The 27726-nt window shown below is 42.3% G+C and overlaps 1 protein-coding gene across 1 annotated transcript in view; it reads right to left on the bottom strand.

Moving 5' to 3' along the window:
* Nucleotides 1–27726, bottom strand: part of LOC139404863 (bone morphogenetic protein receptor type-2-like) — a 156208-nt gene that overhangs the window by 21071 nt on the left and 107411 nt on the right. Inside the window, exons 7-12 of the mRNA XM_071147395.1 lie at nucleotides 22283–22443; nucleotides 21043–21190; nucleotides 13199–13335; nucleotides 12104–12276; nucleotides 11989–12045; nucleotides 10638–10957 (exon numbers count right to left, since the gene is read on the bottom strand). Of these exons, the coding sequence (XP_071003496.1) occupies nucleotides 10638–10957; nucleotides 11989–12045; nucleotides 12104–12276; nucleotides 13199–13335; nucleotides 21043–21190; nucleotides 22283–22443 (996 nt within the window). The remainder of the gene's footprint in view (nucleotides 1–10637; nucleotides 10958–11988; nucleotides 12046–12103; nucleotides 12277–13198; nucleotides 13336–21042; nucleotides 21191–22282; nucleotides 22444–27726) is intronic.

The following is a 27726-nucleotide window of genomic DNA, read 5'->3' as shown; positions in this document are numbered from 1 at the left end:
ATCACCTGTCAGACAGAGACTAGTTAGAGGAATATCACCTGTCAGACAGAGACTAGTTATAGGAATACCACTTGTCAGACAGAGACTAGTTAGAGAAGAGAATATCACCTGTCAGACAGAGACTAGTTAGAGGAATATCACCTGTCAGACAGAGACTAGTTAGAGGAATATCACCTGTCAGACAGAGACTAGTTAGAGTAGATGATTATCACCTGTCAGACAGAGACTAGTTAGAGGAGAGGAACACCACCTGTCAGACAGAGACTAGTTAGAAGATTATCTCCTGTCAGACAGAGACTAGTTAGAGGAGAGGAATATCACCTGTCAGACAGAGACTAGTTAGAGGAGAGGAACACCACCTGTCAGACAGAGACTAGTTAGAAGATTATCTCCTGTCAGACAGAGACTAGTTAGAGGTGAGGAATATCACCTGTCAGACAGAGACTAGTTAGAGGATTATCACCTGTCAGACAGAGACTAGTTAGAGGATTATCACCTGTCAGACAGAGACTAGTTAGAGGAGAGGAATATCACCTGTCAGACAGAGACTAGTTAGAGGAGAGGAATATCACCTGTCAGACAGAGACTAGTTAGAGGAGAGGAATACCACCTGTCAGACAGAGACTAGTTAGAGGATTATCACCTGTCAGACAGAGACTAGTTAGAGGAGAGGAATATCACCTGTCAGACAGAGACTAGTTAGAGGAGAGGAGTACCACCTGCAGACAGAGACTAGTTAGAGGAATATCACCTGTCAGACAGAGACTAGTTACATGAATACCACCTGTCAGACAGAGACTAGTTAGAGGACTATCACCTGTCAGACAGAGACTAGTTAGAGGAATATCACCTGTCAGACAGAGACTAGTTAGAGGAATATCCCCTGTCAGACAGAGACTAGTTAAAGGATTATCACCTGTCAGACAGAGACTAGTTAGATGAATATCACCTGTCAGACAGAGACTAGTTAGAGGAATATCACCTGTCAGACAGAGACTAGTTAGAGGAGAGGAATACCACCTGTCAGACAGAGACTAGTTAGAGGAATATCACCTGTCAGACAGAGACTAGTTACATGAATACCACCTGTCAGACAGAGACTAGTTAGAGGAATATCACCTGTCAGACAGAGACTAGTTAGAGGAGAGGAATATCACCTGTCAGACAGAGACTAGTTAGAGGAGAGGTATATCACCGGTCAGACAGAGACTAGTTGGAGGAGAGGAATACCACCTGTCAGACAGAGACTAGTTAGAGGAGAGGAATACCACCTGTCAGACAGAGACTAGTTACATGAATACCACCTGTCAGAGAGAGACTAGTTAGAGGAGAGGAATATCCCCTGTCAGACAGAGACTAGTTAGAGGAATACCACCTGTCAGGCAGAGACTAGTTAGAGTAATATCACCTGTCAGACAGAGACTAGTTAGAGGAGAGGAATATCCCCTGTCAGACAGAGACTAGTTAGAGGAATATCCCCTGTCAGACAGAGACTAGTTAGAGGATTATCACCTGTCAGACAGAGACTGGTTAGAGGAATATCACCTGTCAGACAGAGACTAGTTAGAGGAGAGGAATATCACCTGTCAGACAGAGACTAGTTAGAGGAATATCACCTGTCAGACAGAGACTAGTTACATGAATACCACCTGTCAGACAGAGACTAGTTAGAGGAGAGGAATACCACCTGTTAGACAGAGACTAGTTAGAGGATTATCACCTGTCAGACAGAGACTAGTTAGAGGAGAGGAATACCACCTGTCAGACAGAGACTAGTTAGAGGATTATCACCTTTCAGACAGAGACTAGTTAGAGGAGAGGAATACCACCTGTCAGACAGAGACTAGTTAGAGGAGAGGGATATCACCTGTTAGACAGAGACTAGTTAGAGGAGAGGAATACCACCTGTCAGACAGAGACTAGTTAGAGGATTATCACCTGTCAGACAGAGACTATTTAGAGGAGAGGAATATCACCTGTCAGACGGAAACTAGTTAGAGGAATACCACCTGTCAGACAGAGACTAGTTAGAGGAATACCACCTGTCAGACAGAGACTAGTTAGAGGAATATCACCTGTCAGACAGAGACTAGTTAGAGGAGAGGAATATCACCTGTCAGACAGAGACTAGTTAGAGGAGAGGAATATCACCTGTCAGACAGAGACTAGTTAGAGGAGAGGAATACCACCTGTCAGACAGATACTAGTTAGAGGAGAGGAATACCACCTGTCAGACAGAGACTAGTTACACGAATACCACCCTTCAGAGAGAGACTAGTTAGATGAGAGGAATACCACCTGTCAGACAGAGACTAGTTAGAGGAGAGGAATACCACCTGTCAGACAGAGACTAGTTAGAGGATTATCACCTGTCAGACAGAGACTAGTTAGAGGAGAGGAATATCACCTGTCAGACAGAGACTAGTTAGAGCATTATCACCTATCAGACAGAGAGTAGTTAGAGGAGAGGAATATCACCTGTCAGACAGAGACTAGTTAGAGGAGAGGAATAACACCTGTCAGACAGAGACTAGTTTGAGGATTATCACCTGTCAGACAGAGACTAGTTAGAGGAATATCACCTGTCAGACAGAGACTAGTTAGAGGAGAGGATTATCACCTGTCAGACAGAGACTAGTTAGAGGAGAGGAATATCACCTGTCAGACAGAGACTAGTTAGAGGATTATCACCTGTCAGACAGAGACTAGATAGAGGAATACCACCTGTCAGACAGAGACTAGTTAGAGGAATATCACCTGTCAGACAGAGACTAGTTAGAGGAGAGGAATATCACCTGTCAGACAGAGACTAGTTAGAGGAGAGGAATATCACCTGTCAGACAGAGACTAGTTAGAGGAGAGGAATAACACCTGTCAGACAGAGACTAGTTTGAGGATTATCACCTGTCAGACAGAGACTAGTTAGAGGAATATCACCTGTCAGACAGAGACTAGTTAGAGGAGAGGATTATCACCTGTCAGACAGAGACTAGTTAGAGGAGAGGAGTACCACCTGTCAGACAGAGACTAGTTAGAGGAATATCACCTGTCAGACAGAGACTAGTTAGAGGAATACCACCTGTCAGACAGAGACTAGTTAGAGGAATATCACCTGTCAGACAGAGACTAGTTAGAGGAGAGGAATATCACCTGTCAGACGGAAACTAGTTAGAGGAATACCACCTGTCAGACAGAGACTAGTTAGAGGAATACCACCTGTCAGACAGAGACTAGTTAGAGGAATATCACCTGTCAGACAGAGACTAGTTAGAGGAGAGGAATATCACCTGTCAGACAGAGACTAGTTAGAGGAGAGGAATATCACCTGTCAGACAGAGACTAGTTAGAGGAGAGGAATACCACCTGTCAGACAGATACTAGTTAGAGGAGAGGAATACCACCTGTCAGACAGAGACTAGTTACACGAATACCACCCTTCAGAGAGAGACTAGTTAGATGAGAGGAATACCACCTGTCAGACAGAGACTAGTTAGAGGAGAGGAATACCACCTGTCAGACAGAGACTAGTTAGAGGATTATCACCTGTCAGACAGAGACTAGTTAGAGGAGAGGAATATCACCTGTCAGACAGAGACTAGTTAGAGCATTATCACCTATCAGACAGAGAGTAGTTAGAGGAGAGGAATATCACCTGTCAGACAGAGACTAGTTAGAGGAGAGGAATAACACCTGTCAGACAGAGACTAGTTTGAGGATTATCACCTGTCAGACAGAGACTAGTTAGAGGAATATCACCTGTCAGACAGAGACTAGTTAGAGGAGAGGATTATCACCTGTCAGACAGAGACTAGTTAGAGGAGAGGAATATCACCTGTCAGACAGAGACTAGTTAGAGGATTATCACCTGTCAGACAGAGACTAGATAGAGGAATACCACCTGTCAGACAGAGACTAGTTAGAGGAATATCACCTGTCAGACAGAGACTAGTTAGAGGAGAGGAATATCACCTGTCAGACAGAGACTAGTTAGAGGAGAGGAATATCACCTGTCAGACAGAGACTAGTTAGAGGAGAGGAATAACACCTGTCAGACAGAGACTAGTTTGAGGATTATCACCTGTCAGACAGAGACTAGTTAGAGGAATATCACCTGTCAGACAGAGACTAGTTAGAGGAGAGGATTATCACCTGTCAGACAGAGACTAGTTAGAGGAGAGGAGTACCACCTGTCAGACAGAGACTAGTTAGAGGAATATCACCTGTCAGACAGAGACTAGTTACATGAATACCACCTGTCAGACAGAGACTAGTTAGAGTAATATCACCTGTCAGACAGAGACTAGTTAGAGGAGAGGAATATCCCCTGTCAGACAGAGACTAGTTAGAGGAATATCACCTGTCAGACAGAGACTAGTTAGAGGATTATCACCTGTCAGACAGAGACTGGTTAGAGGAATATCACCTGTCAGACAGAGACTAGTTAGAGGAGAGGAATATCACCTGTCAGACAGAGACTAGTTAGAGGAATATCACCTGTCAGACAGAGACTAGTTACATGAATACCACCTGTCAGACAGAGACTAGTTAGAGGAGAGGAATACCACCTGTTAGACAGAGACTAGTTAGAGGATTATCACCTGTCAGACAGAGACTAGTTAGAGGAGAGGAATACCACCTGTCAGACAGAGACTAGTTAGAGGATTATCACCTGTCAGACAGAGACTAGTTAGAGGAATATCACCTGTCAGACAGAGACTGGTTAGAGGAATATCACCTGTCAGACAGAGACTAGTTAGAGGAGAGGGATATCACCTGTCAGACAGAGACTAGTTAGAGGAGAGGAATACCACCTGTCAGACAGAGACTAGTTAGAGGATTATCACCTGTCAGACAGAGACTAGTTAGAGGAGAGGAATATCACCTGTCGGACGGAGACTAGTTAGAGGAATACCACCTGTCAGACAGAGACTAGTTAGAGGAATACCACCTGTCAGACAGAGACTAGTTAGAGGAATATCACCTGTCAGACAGAGACTAGTTAGAGGAGAGGAATATAACCTGTCAGACAGAGACTAGTTAGAGGAGAGGAATATCACCTGTCAGACAGAGACTAGTTAGAGGAGAGGAATACCACCTGTCAGACAGATACTAGTTAGAGGAGAGGAATACCACCTGTCAGACAGAGACTAGTTACACGAATACCACCCTTCAGAGAGAGACTAGTTAGATGAGAGGAATACCACCTGTCAGACAGAGACTAGTTAGAGGAGAGGAATACTACCTGTCAGACAGAGACTAGTTAGAGGATTATCACCTGTCAGACAGAGACTAGTTAGAGGAGAGGAATATCACCTGTCAGACAGAGACTAGTTAGAGGAGAGGAATATCACCTGTCAGACAGAGACTAGTTAGAGGAGAGGAATATCACCTGTCAGACAGAGACTAGTTTGAGGAGAGGAATACCACCTGTCAGACAGAGACTAGTTAGAGGATTATCACCTGTCAGACAGAGACTAGTTAGAGGATTATCACCAGTCAGACAGAGACTAGTTAGAGGAGAGGAACACCACCTGTCAGACAGAGACTAGTTAGAAGATTATCTCCTGTCAGACAGAGACTAGTTAGAGGAGAGGAATATCACCTGTCAGACAGAGACTAGTTAGAGGAATATCACCTGTCAGACAGCGACTAGTTAGAGGAATATCACCTGTCAGACAGAGACTAGTTAGAAGAATATCACCTGTCAGACAGAGACTAGTTAGAGGAATATCACCTGTCAGACAGCGACTAGTTAGAGGAGAGGAATATCACCTGTCAGACAGAGACTAGTTAGAGGAATATCACCTGTCAGACAGCGACTAGTTAGAGGAGAGGAATATCACCTGTCAGACAGCGACTAGTTAGAGGAGAGGAATATCACCTGTCAGACAGCGACTAGTTAGAGGATAGGAATATCACCTGTCAGACAGAGACTAGTTAGAGGAGAGGAATATCACCTGTCAGACAGAGATTAGTTAGAGGAATACCACCTGTCAGACAGCGACTAGTTAGAGGAGAGGAATATCACCTGTCAGACAGCGACTAGTTAGAGGAGAGGAATATCACCTGTCAGACAGCGACTAGTTAGAGGATAGGAATATCACCTGTCAGACAGAGACTAGTTAGAGGATAGGAATATCACCTGTCAGACAGAGACTAGTTAGAGGAGAGGAATATCACCTGTCAGACAGAGACTAGTTAGAGGAATATCACCTGTCAGACAGAGACTAGTTAGAGGAATGTCACCTGTCAGACAGAGACTAGTTAGAGGAATATCACCTGTCAGACAGAGACTAGTTAGAGGAATATCACCTGTCAGACAGAGACTAGTTAGAGGAATGTCACCTGTCAGACAGAGACTAGTTAGAGGAGAGGAATGTCACCTGTCGTACAGAGACTAGTTAGAGGAGAGGAATGTCACCTGTCAGACAGAGACTAGTTAGAGGAATGTCACCTGTCAGGAAAGTCTACCAACGCCGATGTGTTATCATCTCTGTAACATATAGAACTGCTAGCATCATGTGAACTGTGTTATCATCTCTGTAACATATAGAACTGCTAGCATCATGTGAACTGTGTTATCATCTCTGTAACATATAGAACTGCTAGCATCATGTGAACTGTTATCATCTCTGTAACATATAGAACTGCTAGCATCATGTGAACTGTGTTATCATCTCTGTAACATATAGAACTGCTAGCATCATGTGAACTGTGTTATCATCTCTGTAACATTATGTGTGCTGGTTTGAACCGCCAAATGTTTGAAAATGAGGTTTTATTAGCTGCTTCATTACAGGAGTTCCATGTTGAATAATAGGTTATAGCCTTTTGACAGGAAGATGACAGGTTTGGTATTGTTCCATGTTGAGTAGTAGGTTATAGCCTTTTGACAGGAAGATGACAGGTTTGGTATTGTTCCATGTTGAGTAGTAGGTTATAGCCTTTTGACAGGAAGATGACAGGTTTGTTATTGTTCCATGTTGAGTAGTAGGTTATAGCCTTTTGACAGGAAGATGACAGGTTTGGTATTGTTCCATGTTGAGTAGTAGGTTATAGCCTTTTGACAGGAAGATGACAGGTTTGGTATTGTTCCATGTTGAGTAGTAGGTTATAGCCTTTTGACAGGAAGATGACAGGTTTGGTATTGTTCCATGTTGAGTAGTAGGTTATAGCCTTTTGACAGGAAGATGACAGGTTTGGTATTGTTCCATGTTGAGTAGTAGGTTATAGCCTTTTGACAGGAAGATGACAGGTTTGGTATTGTTCCATGTTGAGTAGTAGGTTATAGCCTTTTGACAGGAAGATGACAGGTTTGGTATTGTTCCATGTTGAGTAGTAGGTTATAGCCTTTTGACAGGAAGATGACAGGTTTGGTATTGTTCCATGTTGAGTAGTAGGTTATAGCCTTTTGACAGGAAGATGACAGGTTTGGTATTGTTCCATGTTGAGTAGTAGGTTATAGCCTTTTGACAGGAAGATGACAGGTTTGGTATTGTTCCATGTTGAGTAGTAGGTTATAGCCTTTTGACAGGAAGATGACAGGTTTGGTATTGTTCCATGTTGAGTAGTAGGTTATAGCCTTTTGACAGGAAGATGACAGGTTTGGTATTGTTCCATGTTGAGTAGTAGGTTATAGCCTTTTGACAGGAAGATGACAGGTTTGGTATTGTTCCATGTTGAGTAGTAGGTTATAGCCTTTTGACAGGAAGATGACAGGTTTGGTATTGTTCCATGTTGAGTAGTAGGTTATAGCCTTTTGACAGGAAGATGACAGGTTTGGTATTGTTCCATGTTGAGTAGTAGGTTATAGCCTTTTGACAGGAAGATGACAGGTTTGGTATTGTTCCATGTTGAGTAGTAGGTTATAGCCTTTTGACAGGAAGATGACAGGTTTGGTATTGTTCCATGTTGAGTAGTAGGTTATAGCCTTTTGACAGGAAGATGACAGGTTTGGTATTGTTCCATGTTGAGTAGTAGGTTATAGCCTTTTGACAGGAAGATGACAGGTTTGGTATTGTTCCATGTTGAGTAGTAGGTTATAGCCTTTTGACAGGAAGATGACAGGTTTGGTATTGTTCCATGTTGAGTAGTAGGTTATAGCCTTTTGACAGGAAGATGACAGGTTTGGTATTGTTCCATGTTGAGTAGTAGGTTATAGCCTTTTGACAGGAAGATGACAGGTTTGGTATTGTTCCATGTTGAGTAGTAGGTTATAGCCTTTTGACAGGAAGATGACAGGTTTGGTATTGTTCCATGTTGAGTAGTAGGTTATAGCCTTTTGACAGGAAGATGACAGGTTTGGTATTGTTCCATGTTGAGTAGTAGGTTATAGCCTTTTGACAGGAAGATGACAGGTTTGGTATTGTTCCATGTTGAGTAGTAGGTTATAGCCTTTTGACAGGAAGATGACAGGTTTGGTATTGTTCCATGTTGAGTAGTAGGTTATAGCCTTTTGACAGGAAGATGACAGGTTTGGTATTGTTCCATGTTGAGTAGTAGGTTATAGCCTTTTGACAGGAAGATGACAGGTTTGGTATTGTTCCATGTTGAGTAGTAGGTTATAGCCTTTTGACAGGAAGATGACAGGTTTGGTATTGTTCCATGTTGAGTAGTAGGTTATAGCCTTTTGACAGGAAGATGACAGGTTTGGTATTGTTCCATGTTGAGTAGTAGGTTATAGCCTTTTGACAGGAAGATGACAGGTTTGGTATTGTTCCATGTTGAGTAGTAGGTTATAGCCTTTTGACAGGAAGATGACAGGTTTGGTATTGTTCCATGTTGAGTAGTAGGTTATAGCCTTTTGACAGGAAGATGACAGGTTTGGTATTGTTCCATGTTGAGTAGTAGGTTATAGCCTTTTGACAGGAAGATGACAGGTTTGGTATTGTTCCATGTTGAGTAGTAGGTTATAGCCTTTTGACAGGAAGATGACAGGTTTGGTATTGTTCCATGTTGAGTAGTAGGTTATAGCCTTTTGACAGGAAGATGACAGGTTTGGTATTGTTCCATGTTGAGTAATAGGTTATAGCCTTTTGACAGGAAGATGACAGGTTTGGTATTGTTCCATGTTGAGTAGTAGGTTATAGCCTTTTGACAGGAAGATGACAGGTTTGGTATTGTTCCATGTTGAGTAGTAGGTTATAGCCTTTTGACAGGAAGATGACAGGTTTGTTATTGTTCCATGTTGAGTAGTAGGTTATAGCCTTTTGACAGGAAGATGACAGGTTTGGTATTGTTCCATGTTGAGTAGTAGGTTATAGCCTTTTGACAGGAAGATGACAGGTTTGGTATTGTTCCATGTTGAGTAGTAGGTTATAGCCTTTTGACAGGAAGATGACAGGTTTGGTATTGTTCCATGTTGAGTAGTAGGTTATAGCCTTTTGACAGGAAGATGACAGGTTTGGTATTGTTCCATGTTGAGTAGTAGGTTATAGCCTTTTGACAGGAAGATGACAGGTTTGGTATTGTTCCATGTTGAGTAGTAGGTTATAGCCTTTTGACAGGAAGATGACAGGTTTGGTATTGTTCCATGTTGAGTAGTAGGTTATAGCCTTTTGACAGGAAGATGACAGGTTTGGTATTGTTCCATGTTGAGTAGTAGGTTATAGCCTTTTGACAGGAAGATGACAGGTTTGGTATTGTTCCATGTTGAGTAGTAGGTTATAGCCTTTTGACAGGAAGATGACAGGTTTGGTATTGTTCCATGTTGAGTAGTAGGTTATAGCCTTTTGACAGGAAGATGACAGGTTTGGTATTGTTCCATGTTGAGTAGTAGGTTATAGCCTTTTGACAGGAAGATGACAGGTTTGGTATTGTTCCATGTTGAGTAGTAGGTTATAGCCTTTTGACAGGAAGATGACAGGTTTGGTATTGTTCCATGTTGAGTAGTAGGTTATAGCCTTTTGACAGGAAGATGACAGGTTTGGTATTGTTCCATGTTGAGTAATAGGTTATAGCCTTTTGACAGGAAGATGACAGGTTTGGTATTGTTCCATGTTGAGTAGTAGGTTATAGCCTTTTGACAGGAAGATGACAGGTTTGGTATTGTTCCATGTTGAGTAGTAGGTTATAGCCTTTTGATTGGACGATGACAGGTTTGGTATTGTTCCATGTTGAGTAGTAGGTTATAGCCTTTTAATTAATTATATGAAGAGTGCCTTGGTCCTCCTTTATTTTTGATGACCAATAGGTTATAGCCTTTTGATTGGACGATGACAGGCTTGGTATTGTTGAATAATAGGTTATAGCCTTTTGATTGGACGATGACAGGCTTGGTATTGTTGAATAATAGGTTATAGCCTTTTGATTGAACGATGACAGGCTTGGTATTGTTCCATGTTGAGTAATAGGTTATAGCCTTTTGATTGGACGATGACAGGCTTGGTATTGTTCCATGTTGAGTAATAGGTTATAGCCTTTTGATTGGACGATGACAGGCTTGGTATTGTTCCTGGTATTCACGCATTGTGTGTTCTTTCAGTCACGTAATTTTACCATTTGGAAAAAAAATGTGACCAGTAATGAGAGTCGGTTAATCGGCAGCCAAATGGACTGAAATGTGAAACACTATTTCCAGTACATAATTAACAATATAATATATAAAAAATAGTAATATAATCTAGTAATAATATTACCTAGTGTGCTGGAGGAGACGTGTCCTGACTCAGAGATGGAGGTCATGATGGTGTTGGGAGTGAACCCCGTGGTGGAGGAGACGCTGGCGATCTCCGGGCTGGGCAGACGGGCCTGCGCCTGCTGACGCTCCGCGTTGATGGAGTTCCGGTTCTTCTCTGGGCCACTGTTGGTTCCCCCTAGGATGCCGATGGAGGAGGTCCACGACATAGAGGTGTCTCCACCGGGGAGGTTCTTCACCCTGTGGTCTTCGATGTAGGAGGACGAGGAGTAGTCGGGGTAGGGGCTGACTTTAGGACCCCTGCGGCTGTGGGACAGGTTCCTGAGGCAGATGGAAGGTGGTTGAACAGTCATATAAGCAGCTTTATGTTTATGTGTATTAAAGGGATAGTTCGGGATTCTGGAAATAAAGCCCTTTCTTTATCTGCTTCCCCAGAGTCAGATCAAATCAAATCAAAGTTTTAAACCGATTTTATGTCTCTGGGTCCAGTATGAAAGAAGTTACAAGGTAGTTTTGCGAGCCAATGCTAACTAGCATTAGCTCAATAACTATTTGCGCTAACGCTAGTTAGCAAATTCCTCCAATCTGAACGCAGCCATAAAATTGGTATCCACGTGTTCATCTGCCTCTGGGGAAGTAGATAAAGGGCATATCCCAAAAACCCGACCTATCCCTTTAACTAGCTGAGAGATGTGATTATACAGGAAGGCCTACATGCTGCGTAGAGACAACTAGCTGAGAGATGTGATTATACAGTAAGGCCTACATGCTGCGTAGAGACAACTAGCTGAGAGATGTGATTATACAGTAAGGCCTACATGCTGCGTAGAGACAACTAGCTGAGAGATGTGATTATACAGTAAGGCCTACATGCTGCGTAGAGACAACTAGCTGAGAGATGTGATTATACAGTAAGGCCTACATGCTGCGTAGAGACAACTAGCTGAGAGATGTGATTATACAGTAAGGCCTACATGCTGCGTAGAGACAACTAGCTGAGAGATGTGATTATACAGTAAGGCCTACATGCTGCGTAGAGACAACTAGCTGAGAGATGTGATTATACAGTAAGGCCTACATGCTGCGTAGAGACAACTAGCTGAGAGATGTGATTATACAGTAAGGCCTACATGCTGCGTAGAGACAACTAGCTGAGAGATGTGATTATACAGTAAGGCCTACATGCTGCGTAGAGACAACTAGCTGAGAGATGTGATTATACAGGAAGGCCTACATGCTGCGTAGAGACAACTAGCTGAGAGATGTGATTATACAGTAAGGCCTACATGCTGCGTAGAGACAACTAGCTGAGAGATGTGATTATACAGTAAGGCCTACATGCTGCGACACACCTTTCGTTCTGCAGTACGGTGCTCATGGGGTTAACTGTAGGACTGACAGACTTGGTCCTGTGTGTGTGTGCGTGCGTGTGTGTGTGTGTGTGTGTGTGTGTGTGTGTGTGTTCACCTCTCATTCTGCAGTGTGGTGGTCATAGGGTTAACCGTGGGGCTGACAGACTTGGTCCTGTCCCAGATCAGCAGTAGTTCAGCCATGCGTTCCTCTGAACACTGAGCGGTCAGCCTGGCCTCAGCATCCTGGTCCCAACAGTCCTCCATGGTCTCCTTTAGGGAACGTACCGCCTGGGGGGGAGGACCGTAGTCACACATCTCAATTCTATTCTCAATTACTCTACATTTCAATGCTCTCCTCCCCTTCATCTGCATTGATTACAGGGGTCTTGCCAGGTGAGACCAGAATGGTGAGACCAGAATGGTGAGACCAGAATGGTGGAAGAACAGCATTAGGTTTCACCTTCAGCTTCCCCTTTCTGATGAGTTCAATGAGGGAGAAGAGAGAGGTTAGGAGCGAGGTTAGAAACGAGGCTAGGAGCGAGGCTAGGAGCGAGGCTAGGAGAGAGGTTAGGAGAGAGGTTAGGAGCGAGGCTAGGAGTGAGACTAGGAGCGAGGCTAGGAGCGAGTTTAGGAGCGTAGCTAGGAGAGAGGTTAGGAGAGAGGTTAGGAGCGAGGCTAGGAGCGAGATTAGGAGAGAGGTTAGGAGCGAGGCTAGGAGCGAGGTTAGGAGCTAGGATAGGAGAGAGGTTAGGAGCGAGGTTAGGAGCGAGGTTAGGAGAGAGGTTAGGAGCGAGTTTAGGAGAGAGGTTAGGAGCGAGGTTAGGAGCGAGGCTAGGAGCGAGGCTAGGAGAGAGGCTAGGAGAGTGGCTAGGAGCGAGGCTCAGAGCGAGGTTAGGAGCTAGGTTAGGAGCGAGGTTAGGAGCGAGGTTAGGAGCGAGGTTAGGAAAGAGGTTAGGAGCGAGTTTAGGAGAGAGGTTAGGAGCGAGGTTAGGAGCGAGGCTAGGAGCGAGGCTAGGAGAGAGGCTAGGAGAGAGGATAGGAGCGAGGCTAGGAGCGAGGCTAGGAACGAGGCTCAGAGCGAGGTTAGGAGAGAGGTTAGGAGCGAGGTTAGGAGAGAGGCTCGTAGCGAGGCTCGGAGCGAGGTTAGGAGAGAGGTTAGGAGCGAGGCCAAACACACATGTAAGGGCAGGACAATAGTACTCAGGCTCACCAGGCTGTTCTCCTTCCAGGCCTCAGGGAACTTGGGTCTCTCTTTCTCTCTGGAGACCAGGACCTGCATGTCCTCAAAGGAGGGGTGGTTCCCTGCCTCGGCCTGGAACGCCATCTGGTAGTCGGGCACCGCCTCACCTGGAGGACACAATGTCATCATTACCATCTCTCCTGGAGGACACAATATCATCATTACCATCTCTCCTGGAGGACACAATATCATCATTACCATCTCTCCTGGAGGACACAATGTCATCATTACCATCTCTCCTAGAGGACACAATATCATCATTACCATCTCTCCTGGAGGACACAATGTCATCATTACCATCTCTCCTGGAGGACACAATATCATCATTACCATCTCTCCTGGAGGACACAATGTCATCATAACCATCTCTCCTAGAGGACACAATATCATCATTACCATCTCTCCTGGAGGACACAATGTCATCATTACCATCTCTCCTAGAGGACACAATGTCATCATTACCATCTCTCCTGGAGGACACAATATCATCATTACCATCTCTCCTGGAGGACACAATATCATCATTACCATCTCTCCTGGAGGACACAATATCATCATTACCATCTCTCCTGGAGGACACAATATCATCATTACCATCTCTCCTGGAGGACACAATATCATCATTACCATCTCTCCTGGAGGACACAATATCATCATTACCATCTCTCCTAAAGGACACAATATCATCATTACCATCTCTCCTGGAGGACACAATATCATCATTACCATCTCTCCTGGAGGACACAATATCATCATTACCATCTCTCCTGGAGGACACAATATCATCATTACCATCTCTCCTGGAGGACACAATATCATCATTACCATCTCTCCTGTAGGACACAATGTCATCATTACCGTCTCTCCTGGAGGACACAATGTCATCATTACCGTCTCTCCTGGAGGACACAATATCATCACTACCATCTCTCCTGGAGGACACAATATCATCATTACCATCTCTCCTGGAGGACACAATATCATCATTACCATCTCTCCTGGAGGACACAATGTCATCATTACCATCTCTCCTGGAGGACACAATATCATCATTACCATCTCTCCTGGAGGACACAATATCATCATTACCATCTCTCCTGGAGGACACAATATCATCATTACCATCTCTCCTGGAGGACACAATATCATCATTACCATCTCTCCTGGAGGACACAATGTCATCATTACCATCTCTCCTGGAGGACACAATATCATCATTACCATCTCTCCTGGAGGACACAATATCATCATTACCATCTCTCCTGGAGGACACAATATCATCATTACCATCTCTCCTGGAGGACACAATATCATCATTATCATCTCTCCTGGAGGACACAGTTTCATTGAGATACAGCCAGTGACTCAGGAGAGCACGGTAGTGTGCGTATTGAGAAACAGCCAGTGACTCAGGAGAGCACGGTAGTGTGCGTATTGAGAAACAGCCAGTGACTCAGGAGAGCACGGTAGTGTGCGTATTGAGAAACAGCCAGTGACTCAGGAGAGCACGGTAGTGTGCGTATTGAGAAACAGCCAGTGACTCAGGAGAGCACGGTAGTGTGCGTATTGAGAAACAGCCAGTGACTCAGGAGAGCATGGTAGTGTGCGTATTGAGAAACAGCCAGTGACTCAGGAGAGCACGGTAGTGTGCGTATTGAGAAACAGCCAGTGACTCAGGAGAGCACGGTAGTGTGCGTATTGAGAAACAGCCAGTGACTAAGGAGAGCACGGTAGTGTGCATATTGAGAAACAGCCAGTGACTCAGGAGAGCACGGTAGTGTGCATATTGAGAAACAGCCAGTTACTCAGGAGAGCACGGTAGTGTGCGTATTGAGAAACAGCCAGTGACTCAGGAGAGCACGGTAGTGTGCGTATTGAGAAACAGCCAGTGACTCAGGAGAGCACGGTAGTGTGCATATTGAGAAACAGCCAGTGACTCAGGAGAGCACGGTAGTGTGCGTATTGAGAAACAGCCAGTGACTCAGGAGAGCACGGTAGTGTGCGTATTGAGAAACAGCCAGTGACTCAGGAGAGCACGGTAGTGTGCATATTGAGAAACAGCCAGTGACTCAGGAGAGCACGGTAGTGTGCGTATTGAGAAACAGATAGTGACTCAGGAGAGCACGGTAGTGTGCGTATTGAGAAACAGATAGTGACTCAGGAGAGCACGGTAGTGTGCGTATTGAGAAACAGACATGAAATGCTGATCACCTCATATTCTGTTTCTAGAACATTCTTTACTCACTGTGTACGTACAGAGCCTTCAGAAAGTATTCGGACCCCTTGACTTTTTCCACATTTTGTTGTTACAGGCTGAATTTAAAATGGATTAAATTGAGATTTTGTGTCACTGGCCTACACACAACACCCCATAATGTCAAAGTGGAATTATGCTTTAAGACATTTTTACAAATTAAATAAAAATAAAAGCAGAACTTTCTTGAATCAATAAGCATTCAACCTCTTCGTTATGGCAAGAATGAATACGTTCGGGAGTAAAAATGTGCTTAACAAATCACATAATAAGTTGCATGTTTGTGTTAAACTTGATTTTTGAATGACTACCTGAACTCTGTACCCCACACATACAATTATCTGTAAGGTCCCTCAGTCGAGCAGTGAATTTCAAACACAGATTCAACCACAAAGACCAGGGAGGTTTTTCAATGCCTCACAAAGAAGAGCACCTGTTGGTAGATGGGTAAAAAAATAAAAAAATACAAATAAAAAAATCAGATAGTGAATATCCCTTTGAGCATGGTAAAGTTATTAATTACACTTCGGATGGTGCATCAATACACCCAATCACTACAAAGATACAGGCGTCCTTCCTAACTCAGTTGCCAGAGAGGAAGGAAACAATTCAGGGATTTCACCATGAGGCCAATGGTGACTTTAAAACAGAGTTCAATGCCTGTGATAGGAGAAAACAGAGGATGGATCAACAACATTGTAGTTACTCCACATTACTAACCTAATTGACAGAGTGAAAAGGAAGCCTGTACAGAATAAAAACGTTTTGTCCTGAATACAAAGTGTTATGTTTGGGGCAAATACAATACAACACATTACTGAGTAGCACTATCTATATTTTCAAGCATAGTGGTGTCTGCATCATGTTATGTGTATGCTTGTAATTGTTAAGGACTGGGGAGTTTTCCAGGATAAAAAATAAATAGAATGGAACTAGACACAGGCAAAATCCTAGAGAAAAACCTTGTTCAGATGAATTCACACTTCAGCAGGACAATAACGTAAAGCACAACGCCAACTCTACAATGGAGATGCTTACGAAGAAGACAGTGAATGTTCCTGAGTGGCCGAGTTACAGTTTTGACTTTAATCTACTTGAAAATCTAAGGTGAGACCTGAAAATGGTTGTCTAGCAACACTCAACAACCAGTTTAACAGAGCTTGAAGAATTCTGAAAAGAATAAAAGGGCAAATGGTGCCCAATCCAGGTGTGGAAAGCTCTTAGAGACTTACCCAGAGAGACTCACAGCTCTTAGAGACTTACCCAGAAAGACTCACAGCTCTTAGAGACTTACCCAGAAAGACTCCCAGCTCTTAGAGACTTACCCAGAAAGACTCACAGCTCTTAGATACTTACCCAGAAAGACTCACAGCTCTTAGAGACTTACCCAGAAAGACTCACAGCTCTTAGAGACTTACCCAGAAAGACTCCCAGCTCTTAGAGACTTACCCAGAAAAACTCACAGCTCTTAGAGACTTACCCAGAAAGACTCACAGCTCTTAGAGACTTACCCAGAAAGACTCACAGCTCTTAGAGACTTACCCAGAAAGACTCACAGCTCTTAGAGACTTACCCAGAGAGACTCACAGCTCTTAGAGACTTACCCAGAAAGACTCACAGCTCTTAGAGACTTACCCAGAAATACTCACAGCTCTTAGAGACTTACCCAGAAAGACTCACAACTCTTAGAGACTTACCCAGAGAGACTCACAGCTCTTAGAGACTTACCCAGAAAGACTCCCAGCTCTTAGAGACTTACCCAGAAAGACTCACAGCTCTTAGAGACTTACCCAGAGAGACTCACAGCTCTTAGAGACTTACCCAGAAAGACTCACAGCTCTTAGAGACTTACCCAGAAAGACTCCCAGCTCTTAGAGACTTACCCAGAAAGACTCACAGCTCTTAGAGACTTATCCAGAAAGACTCACAGCTCTTAGAGACTTACCCAGAAAGACTCCCAGCTCTTAGAGACTTACCCAGAAAGACTCCCAGCTCTTAGACTTACCCAGAAAGACTCACAGCTCTTAGAGACTTACCCAGAAAGACTCACAGCTCTTAGAGACTTACCCAAAAAGACTCCCAGCTCTTAGAGACTTACCCAGAAAGACTCCCAGCTCTTAGAGACTTACCCAGAAAGACTCACAGCTCTTAGAGACTTACCCAGAAAGACTCCCAGCTCTTAGAGACTTACCCAGAAAGACTCACAGCTCTTAGAGACTTACCCAGAAAGACTCACAGCTCTTAGAGACTTACCCAGAAAGACTCACAGCTCTTAGAGACTTACCCAGAGAGACTCACAGCTCTTAGAGACTTACCCAGAAAGACTCACAGCTCTTAGAGACTTACCCAGAAAGACTCACAGCTCTTAGAGACTTACCCAGAGAGACTCACAGCTCTTAGAGACTTACCCAGAAAGACTCCCAGCTCTTAGAGACTTACCCAGAAAGACTCACAGCTCTTAGAGACTTACCCAGAGAGACTCACAGCTCTTAGAGACTTACCCAGAAAGACTCACAGCTCTTAGAGACTTACCCAGAAATACTCACAGCTCTTAGAGACTTACCCAGAAAGACTCACAACTCTTAGAGACTTACCCAGAGAGACTCACAGCTCTTAGAGACTTACCCAGAAAGACTCCCAGCTCTTAGAGACTTACCCAGAAAGACTCACAGCTCTTAGAGACTTACCCAGAGAGACTCACAGCTCTTAGAGACTTACCCAGAAAGACTCACAGCTCTTAGAGACTTACCCAGAAAGACTCACAGCTCTTAGAGACTTACCCAGAAAGACTCACAACTCTTAGAGACTTACCCAGAGAGACTCACAGCTCTTAGAGACTTACCCAGAAAGACTCACAGCTCTTAGAGACTTACCCAGAAAGACTCACAGCTCTTAGAGACTTACCCAGAAAGACTCACAGCTCTTAGAGACTTACCCAGAAAGACTCACAGCTCTTAGAGACTTACCCAGAAAGACTCACAGCTCTTAGAGACTTACCCAGAAAGACTCACAGCTCTTAGAGACTTACCCAGAGAGACTCACAGCTCTTAGAAACTTACCCAGAAAGACTCGCAGCTGTAATCGCTCTTAGAGACTTACCCAGAAAGACTCACAGCTCTTAGAGACTTACCCAGAAAGACTCGCAGCTGTAATCGCTCTTAGAGACTTACCCAGAAACACTCACAGCTGTATTCACTCTTAGAGACTTACCCAGAAAGACTTGCAGCTGTAATCGCTCTTAGAGACTTACCCAGAGAGACTCACAGCTGTATTCACTCTTAGAGACTTACCCAGAAAGACTCACAGCTGTAATCGCTCTTAGAGACTTACCCAGAGAGACCCACAGCTGTAATCGCTCTTAGAGACTTACCCAGAGAGACTCACAGCTGTCTTCACTCTTAGAGACTTACCCAGAAAGACTCACAGCTGTAATGACTCTTAGAGACTTACCCAGAAAGACTCACAGCTGTAATCACTCTTAGAGAATTTAAAAAATATATATACAGTGGGGCAAAAAAGTATTTAGTCAGCCACCAATTGTGGAAGTTCTCCCACTTAAAAATATGAGAGAGGCCTGTAATTTTCATCATAGGTACACTTAAACTATGACAGACAAAATAAGAGAAAAAAATCCAGATATTCACATTGTAGGATTTTTAATGAATTTATTTGCAAATTATGGTGGAAAATAAGTATTTGGTCACCTACAAACAAGCAAGATTTCTGGCTCTCACAGACCTGTAACTTCTTCTTTAAGAGGCTCCTCTGTCCTCCACTCGTTTCCTGTATTAATGGCACCTGTTTGAACTTGTTATCAGTATAAAAGACACCTGTCCACAACCTCAAACAGTCACACTACAAACTCCACTATGGCCAAGACCAAAGAGCTGTCAAAGGACACCAGAAACAAAATTGTAGACCTGCACCAGGCTGGGAAGACTGAATCTGCAATAGGTAAGCAGCTTGGTTTGAAGAAATCAACTGTGGGAGCAATTATTAGGAAATGGAAGACATTCAAGACCACTGATAATCTCCCTCGATCTGGGGCTCCACGCAAGATCTCACCCCGTGGGGTCAAAATGATCACAAGAATGGTGAGCAAAAATCCCAGAACCACACGGGGGGACCTAGTGAATGACCTGCAGAGAGCTGGGACCAAAGTAACAAAGCCTACCATCAGTAACACACTACGCCGCCAGAGACTCAAATCCTGCAGTGCCAGACTTGTCCCCCTGCTTAAGCCAGTACATGTCCAGGCCCGTCTGAAGTTTGCTAGAGAGCATTTGGATGATCCAGAAGAAGATTGGGAGAATGTCATATGGTCAGATGAAACCAAAATATAACGTTTTGCTAAAAACTCAACTCGTCGTGTTTGGAGGACAAAGAATGCTGAGTTGCATCCAAAGAACACCATACCTACTGTGAAGCATGGGGGTGTAAACATCATGCTTTGGGGCTGTTTTTCTGCAAAGGGACCAGGACGACTGATCAGTGTAAAGGAAAGAATGAATGGGGCCATGTATCGTGAGATTTTGAGTGAAAACCTCATTCCATCAGCAAGGGCATTGAAGATGAAACGTGGCTGGGTCTTTCAGCATGATAATGATCCCAAACACACATTCCGGGCATGAAGGATTGGCTTCGTAAGAAGCACTTCAAGGTCCTGTGGTGGCCTAGCCAGTCTCCAGATCTCAACCCCATAGAAAATCTTTGGAGGGAGTTGAAAGTCCGTGTTGCCCAGCAACAGCCCCAAAACATCACTGCTCTAGAGAAGATCTGCATGGAGGAATGGGCCAAAATACCAGCAACAGTGTGTGAAAACCTTACAGAAAACGTTTGACCTCTGTCATTGCCAACAAAGGGTATATAACAAAGTATTGAGATAAACTTTTGTTATTGACCAAATACTTATTTTCCATCATAATTTGTAAATAAATTCATTAAAAATCCTACAATGTGATTTTCTGGATTTCTTTTTCTCATTTTGTCTGTCATAGTTGAAGTGTACATATGATGAAAATTACAGGCCTCTCTCATCTTTTTAAGTGGGAGAACTTGCACAATTGGTGACTGAATAAATACTTTTTTGCCCCGACTGTATATATTTAATAAATTTTGAATTCAGGCTATAACAACAAAATGTGGAATAAGTTAAGGGGTATGAATACTTTTTTAAGGCACCGTATATCGGAGTTGTGCCTGTTGTTCAAACGAGTATCTGCCCTCTCTAGACGAGGCCCAGGGTTAGAGGTCAGGGTTATTACCTGGGAAGAGGTCAGTACACCTCATGAAGGTCTCCCAGTAGACGGGGCCCAGGGTTAGAGGTCAGGGTTATTACCTGGGAAGAGGTCAGTACACCTCATGAAGGTCTCCCAGTAGACGGGGCCCAAGGTTAGAGGTCAGGGTTATTACCTGGGAAGAGGTCAGTACACCTCATGAAGGTCTCCCAGTAGACGGGGCCCAGGGTTAGAGGTCAGGGTTATTACCTGGGAAGAGGTCAGTACACCTCATGAAGGTCTCCCAGTAGATGAGGCCCAGGGTTAGAGGTCAGGGTTATTACCTGGGAAGAGGTCAGTACACCTCATGAAGGTCTCCCAGTAGATGAGGCCCAGGGCGTACATGTCCACCTGCTTCAGAGCCGACTCACAGTCCCTCAGGTTCACCGCCCCTTCCAGAACCTCTGGGGCCATGTAGCGGACTGTACCCACCTGGAGAGAAACAGAACCAGTGTTATAACACTACACTAACGCTCCAGAACCTCTGGGGCCATGTAGCGGAATGTACCCACCTGGAGAGAGACAGAACCAGTGTTATAACACTACACTAACCCTCCAGAACCTCTGGGGCCATGTAGCGGACTGTACCCACCTGGAGAGAGACAGAACCAGTATTATAACACTACACTAACCCTCCAGAACCTCTGGGGCCATGTAGCGGACTGTACCCACCTGGAGAGAGACAGAACCAGTGTTATAACACTACACTAACTTTCCAGAACCTCTGGGGCCATGTAGCGGACTGTACCCACCTGGAGAGAGACAGAACCAGTGTTATAACACTACACTAACCCTCCAGAACCTCTGGGGCCATGTAGCGGATCGTTCCCACCTGGAGAGAGACAGAACCAGTGTTATAAGACTACACTAACCCTCCAGAACCTCTGGGGCCATGTAGCGGACTGTACCCACCTGGAGAGAGACAGAACCAGTGTTATAACACTACACTAACCCTCCACAACCTCTGGGGCCAAGTAGCGGACTGTACCCACCTGGAGAGAGAGAGAACCAGTGTTATAACACTACACTAACTCCCCAGAACCTCTGGGGCCATGTAGCGGACTGTACCCACCTGGAGAAAGACAGAACCAGTGTTATAACACTACACTAACCCTCCAGAACCTCTGGGGCCATGTAGCGGACTGTACCCACCTGGAGAGAGACAGAACCAGTGTTATAACACTACACTAACCCTCCAGAACCTCTGGGGCCATGTAGCGGACTGTACCCACCTGGAGAGAGACAGAACCAGTGTTATAACACTACACTAACCCTCCAGAACCTCTGGGGCCATGTAGCGGACTGTACCCACCTGGAGAAAGACGGAACCAGTGTTATAACACTACACTAACCCTCCAGAACCGCTGGGACCATGTAGCGGACTTTACCCACCTGGAGAGAGACAGAACCAGTGTTATAACACTACACTAACCCTCCAGAACCGCTGGGACCTCTTCTGACTAACCTCACCGATGGCAGCATTCTCCACCTCTCTGGGTTAGAGGTCAGAGGTTAGGGACTCACCTCACTGATGGCAGCGTTCTCCTCCTCTCCAGGCCTGACCAGGCGGTTCCCTGTCAGCTTCATGGACAGACCAAAGTCACTGATCACACACGTCCCGTCGTTCTTTACTAGAACATTCCTGCTGTTTAGGTCCCTGTGAGATATGGCTGGCTTGTAGATGTCTGGAAGAGAAGAGAGGAAGGAAGGAAGGGAGGGAGGGAGGGAGGGAGGGAGGGAGGGAGGGAGGGAGGGAGGGAGGGAGGGAGAAGAGGAGGGAGAAGAGGAGGGGGAGAAGAGGAGGGAGAGAGGGAGGTAGGAGAGAGAGAGGAGGAGGGAGGAGGAAGGAGAGAGAGAGAAGAGGAGGGAGGGAGGAGGGAGAGAGAGAGAGGAGGAGGGAGGAGAAAGGGCGAGATAGAGAGAAGAGGAGGGAGGGGGGAGGAAGGGCAAGAGAGCGAGAAGGAGGGCGAGAGAGAGAGAAGAGGAGGGAGGGAGGGAGGGAGGGAAGTGGAGGAAGGGTGAGAGAGAGAGAGGAGGGAGGGGGAGGAAGGGCGAGAGAGAGAGAAGAGAAGGGAGGGAGGAGGAAGGGTGAGAGAGAGAGAAGAGGAGGGAGGGAGGAGGAAGGGTGAGAGAGAGAGAAGCGGAGGGAGGGAGGAGGAAGGGCGAGAGAGAGAGAAGAGGAGGGAGGGAGGAGGAAGGGTGAGAGAGAGAGAAGAGGAGGGAGGGAGGAGGAAGGGTGAGAGAGAGAGAAGCGGAGGGAGGGAGGAGGAAGGGCGAGAGAGAGAGAAGAGGAGGGAGGGGGGAGGAAGGGCAAGAGAGAGAGAAGGGGAGGGGGGAGGAAGGGCGAGAGAGAGAGGAGGGGAGGGAGGGAGGGAGGGAGAGAGAGAGGAGGGAGGAGGAAGGTCTCTGAATGTCTCCATGTTACTGTCTGCTTTATGTTCATGTCATGACTTAGAGCTCCTTGCTGAATACTGCAGTTAATACTATGGTTAAACTGTAATATTACACTATATAACACAGTACTACGGTTAAACTGTAATATTACACTATATAACACAGTACTACGGTTAAACTGTAATATTACACTATATAACACAGTACTACGGTTAAACTGTAATATTACACTATATAACACAGTACTACGGTTAAACTGTAATATTACACTATATAACACAGTACTACGGTTAAACTGTAATATTACACTATATAACACAGTACTACGGTTAAACTGTAATATTACACTATATAACACAGTACTACGGTTAAACTGTAATATTACACTATATAACACAGTACTACGGTTAAACTGTAATATTACACTATATAACACAGTACTACGGTTAAACTGTAATATTACACTATATAACACAGTACTACGGTTAAACTGTAATATTACACTATATAACACAGTACTACGGTTAAACTGTAATATTACACTATATAACACAGTACTACGGTTAAACTGTAATATTACACTATATAACACAGTACTACGGTTAAACTGTAATATTACACTATATAACACAGTACTACGGTTAAACTGTAATATTACACTATATAACACAGTACTACGGTTAAACTGTAATATTACACTATATAACACAGTACTACGGTTAAACTGTAATATTACACTATATAACACAGTACTACGGTTAAACTGTAATATTACACTATATAACACAGTACTACGGTTAAACTGTAATATTACACTATATAACACAGTACTACGGTTAAACTGTAATATTACACTATATAACACAGTACTACGGTTAAACTGTAATATTACACTATATAACACAGTACTACGGTTAAACTGTAATATTACACTATATAACAAAGTACTATGGTTAAACTGTAATATTACACTATATAACACAGTACTATGGTTAAACTGTATTATTACACTATATAACACAGTACTACGGTTAAACTGTAATATTACACTATATAACACAGTACTACGGTTAAACTGTAATATTACACTATATAACACAGTACTATGGTTAAACTGTAATATTACACTATATAACACAGTACTACGGTTAAACTGTAATATTACTCTATATAACACAGTACTATGGTTAAATTGTAATATTACACTATATAACACAGTACTACGGTTAAACTGTAATATTACTCTATATAACACAGTACTACGGTTAAACTGTAATATTACACTATATAACACAGTACTACGGTTAAACTGTAATATTACACTATATAACACAGTACTACGGTTAAACTGTAATATTACACTATATAACACAGTACTACGGTTAAACTGTAATATTACACTATATAACACAGTACTACGGTTAAACTGTAATACTACACTATATAACACAGTACTACGGTTAAACTGTAATATTACACTATATAACACAGTACTACGGTTAAACTGTAATACTACACTATATAACACAGTACTACGGTTAAACTGTAATATTACACTATATAACACAGTACTATGGTTAAACTGTAATATTACACTATATAACACAGTACTACGGTTAAACTGTAATATTACTCTATATAACACAGTACTATGGTTAAACTGTAATATTACACTATATAACACAGTACTACGGTTAAACTGTAATATTACTCTATATAACACAGTACTACGGTTAAACTGTAATATTACACTATATAACACAGTACTACGGTTAAACTGTAATATTACACTATATAACACAGTACTATGGTTAAACTGTAATATTACACTATATAACAAAGTACTATGGTTAAACTGTAATATTACACTATATAACAAAGTACTACGGTTAAACTGTAATATTACACTATATAACACAGTACTACGGTTAAACTGTAATATTACACTATATAACACAGTACTACGGTTAAACTGTAATATTACACTATATAACACAGTACTACGGTTAAACTGTAATATTACACTATATAACACAGTACTACGGTTAAACTGTAATATTACACTATATAACACAGTACTACGGTTAAACTGTAATATTACACTATATAACACAGTACTACGGTTAAACTGTAATATTACACTATATAACACAGTACTATGGTTAAACTGTAATATTACACTATATAACAAAGTACTATGGTTAAACTGTAATATTACACTATATAACAAAGTACTACGGTTAAACTGTAATATTACACTATATAACACAGTACTACGGTTAAACTGTAATATTACACTATATAACACAGTACTACGGTTAAACTGTAATACTACACTATATAACACAGTACTACGGTTAAACTGTAATATTACACTATATAACACAGTACTACGGTTAAACTGTAATATTACACTATATAACACAGTACTACGGTTAAACTGTAATATTACACTATATAACACAGTACTACGGTTTAACTGTAATATTTATTACACTATATAACACAGTACTACGGTTAAACTGTAATATTACACTATATAACACAGTACTACGGTTAAACTGTAATATTACACTATATAACACAGTACTACGGTTAAACTGTAATATTACACTATATAACACAGTACTACGGTTAAACTGTAATATTACACTATATAACACAGTACTACGGTTAAACTGTAATATTACACTATATAACACAGTACTACGGTTAAACTGTAATATTACACTATATAACACAGTACTACGGTTAAACTGGTTACGGTTAACTGTAATACTACACTATATAACACAGTACTACGGTTAAACTGTAATATTACACTATATAACACAGTACTACGGTTAAACTGTAATACTACACTATATAACACAGTACTACGGTTAAACTGTAATATTACACTATATAACACAGTACTACGGTTAAACTGTAATACTACACTATATAACACAGTACTACGGTTAAACTGTAATATTACACTATATAACACAGTACTACGGTTAAACTGTAATATTACACTATATAACACAGTACTACGGTTAAACTGTAATATTACACTATATAACACAGTACTACGGTTAAACTGTAATATTACACTATATAACACAGTACTACGGTTAAACTGTAATATTACACTATATAACACAGTACTACGGTTAAACTGTAATATTACACTATATAACACAGTACTACGGTTAAACTAACTGTAATATTACACTATATAACACAGTACTATGGTTAAACTGTAATATTACACTATATAACACAGTACTACGGTTAAACTGTAATATTACACTATATAACACAGTACTATGGTTAAACTGTAATACTACACTATATAACACAGTACTACGGTTAAACTGTAATACTACACTATATAACACAGTACTACGGTTAAACTGTAATATTACACTATATAACACAGTACTACGGTTAAACTGTAATATTACACTATATAACACAGTACTACGGTTAAACTGTAATATTACACTATATAACACAGTACTACGGTTAAACTGTAATATTACACTATATAACACAGTACTACGGTTAAACTGTAATATTACACTATATAACACAGTACTACGGTTAAACTGTAATACTACACTATATAACACAGTACTACGGTTAAACTGTAATATTACACTATATAACACAGTACTACGGTTAAACTGTAATATTACACTATATAACACAGTACTACGGTTAAACTGTAATATTACACTATATAACACAGTACTATGGTTAAACTGTAATACTACACTATATAACACAGTACTACGGTTAAACTGTAATATTACACTATATAACACAGTACTACGGTTAAACTGTAATATTACACTATATAACACAGTACTACGGTTAAACTGTAATATTACACTATATAACACAGTACTACGGTTAAACTGTAATATTACACTATATAACACAGTACTACGGTTAAACTGTAATATTACACTATATAACACAGTACTACGGTTAAACTGTAATATTACACTATATAACACAGTACTACGGTTAAACTGTAATATTACACTATATAACACAGTACTACGGTTAAACTGTAATATTACACTATATAACACAGTACTACGGTTAAACTGTAATATTACACTATATAACACAGTACTACGGTTAAACTGTAATATTACACTATATAACACAGTACTACGGTTAAACTGTAATATTACACTATATAACACAGTACTACGGTTAAACTGTAATATTACACTATATAACACAGTACTACGGTTTAACTGTAATACTACACTATATAACACAGTACTACGGTTAAACTGTAATATTACACTATATAACACAGTACTACGGTTAAACTGTAATATTACACTATATAACACAGTACTACGGTTAAACTGTAATATTACACTATATAACACAGTACTACGGTTTAACTGTAATACTACACTATATAACACGGTACTACGGTTAAACTGTAATATTACACTATATAACACAGTACTACGGTTTAACTGTAATACTACACTATATAACACAGTACTACGGTTAAACTGTAATATTACACTATATAACACAGTACTACGGTTAAACTGTAA

This window comes from Oncorhynchus clarkii, unplaced genomic scaffold (genome assembly GCF_045791955.1).
Source record: "Oncorhynchus clarkii lewisi isolate Uvic-CL-2024 unplaced genomic scaffold, UVic_Ocla_1.0 unplaced_contig_4472_pilon_pilon, whole genome shotgun sequence".
NCBI classification, from domain to species: domain Eukaryota; kingdom Metazoa; phylum Chordata; class Actinopteri; order Salmoniformes; family Salmonidae; genus Oncorhynchus; species Oncorhynchus clarkii.
This window is presented reverse-complemented; position numbering and strand designations above follow the sequence as displayed.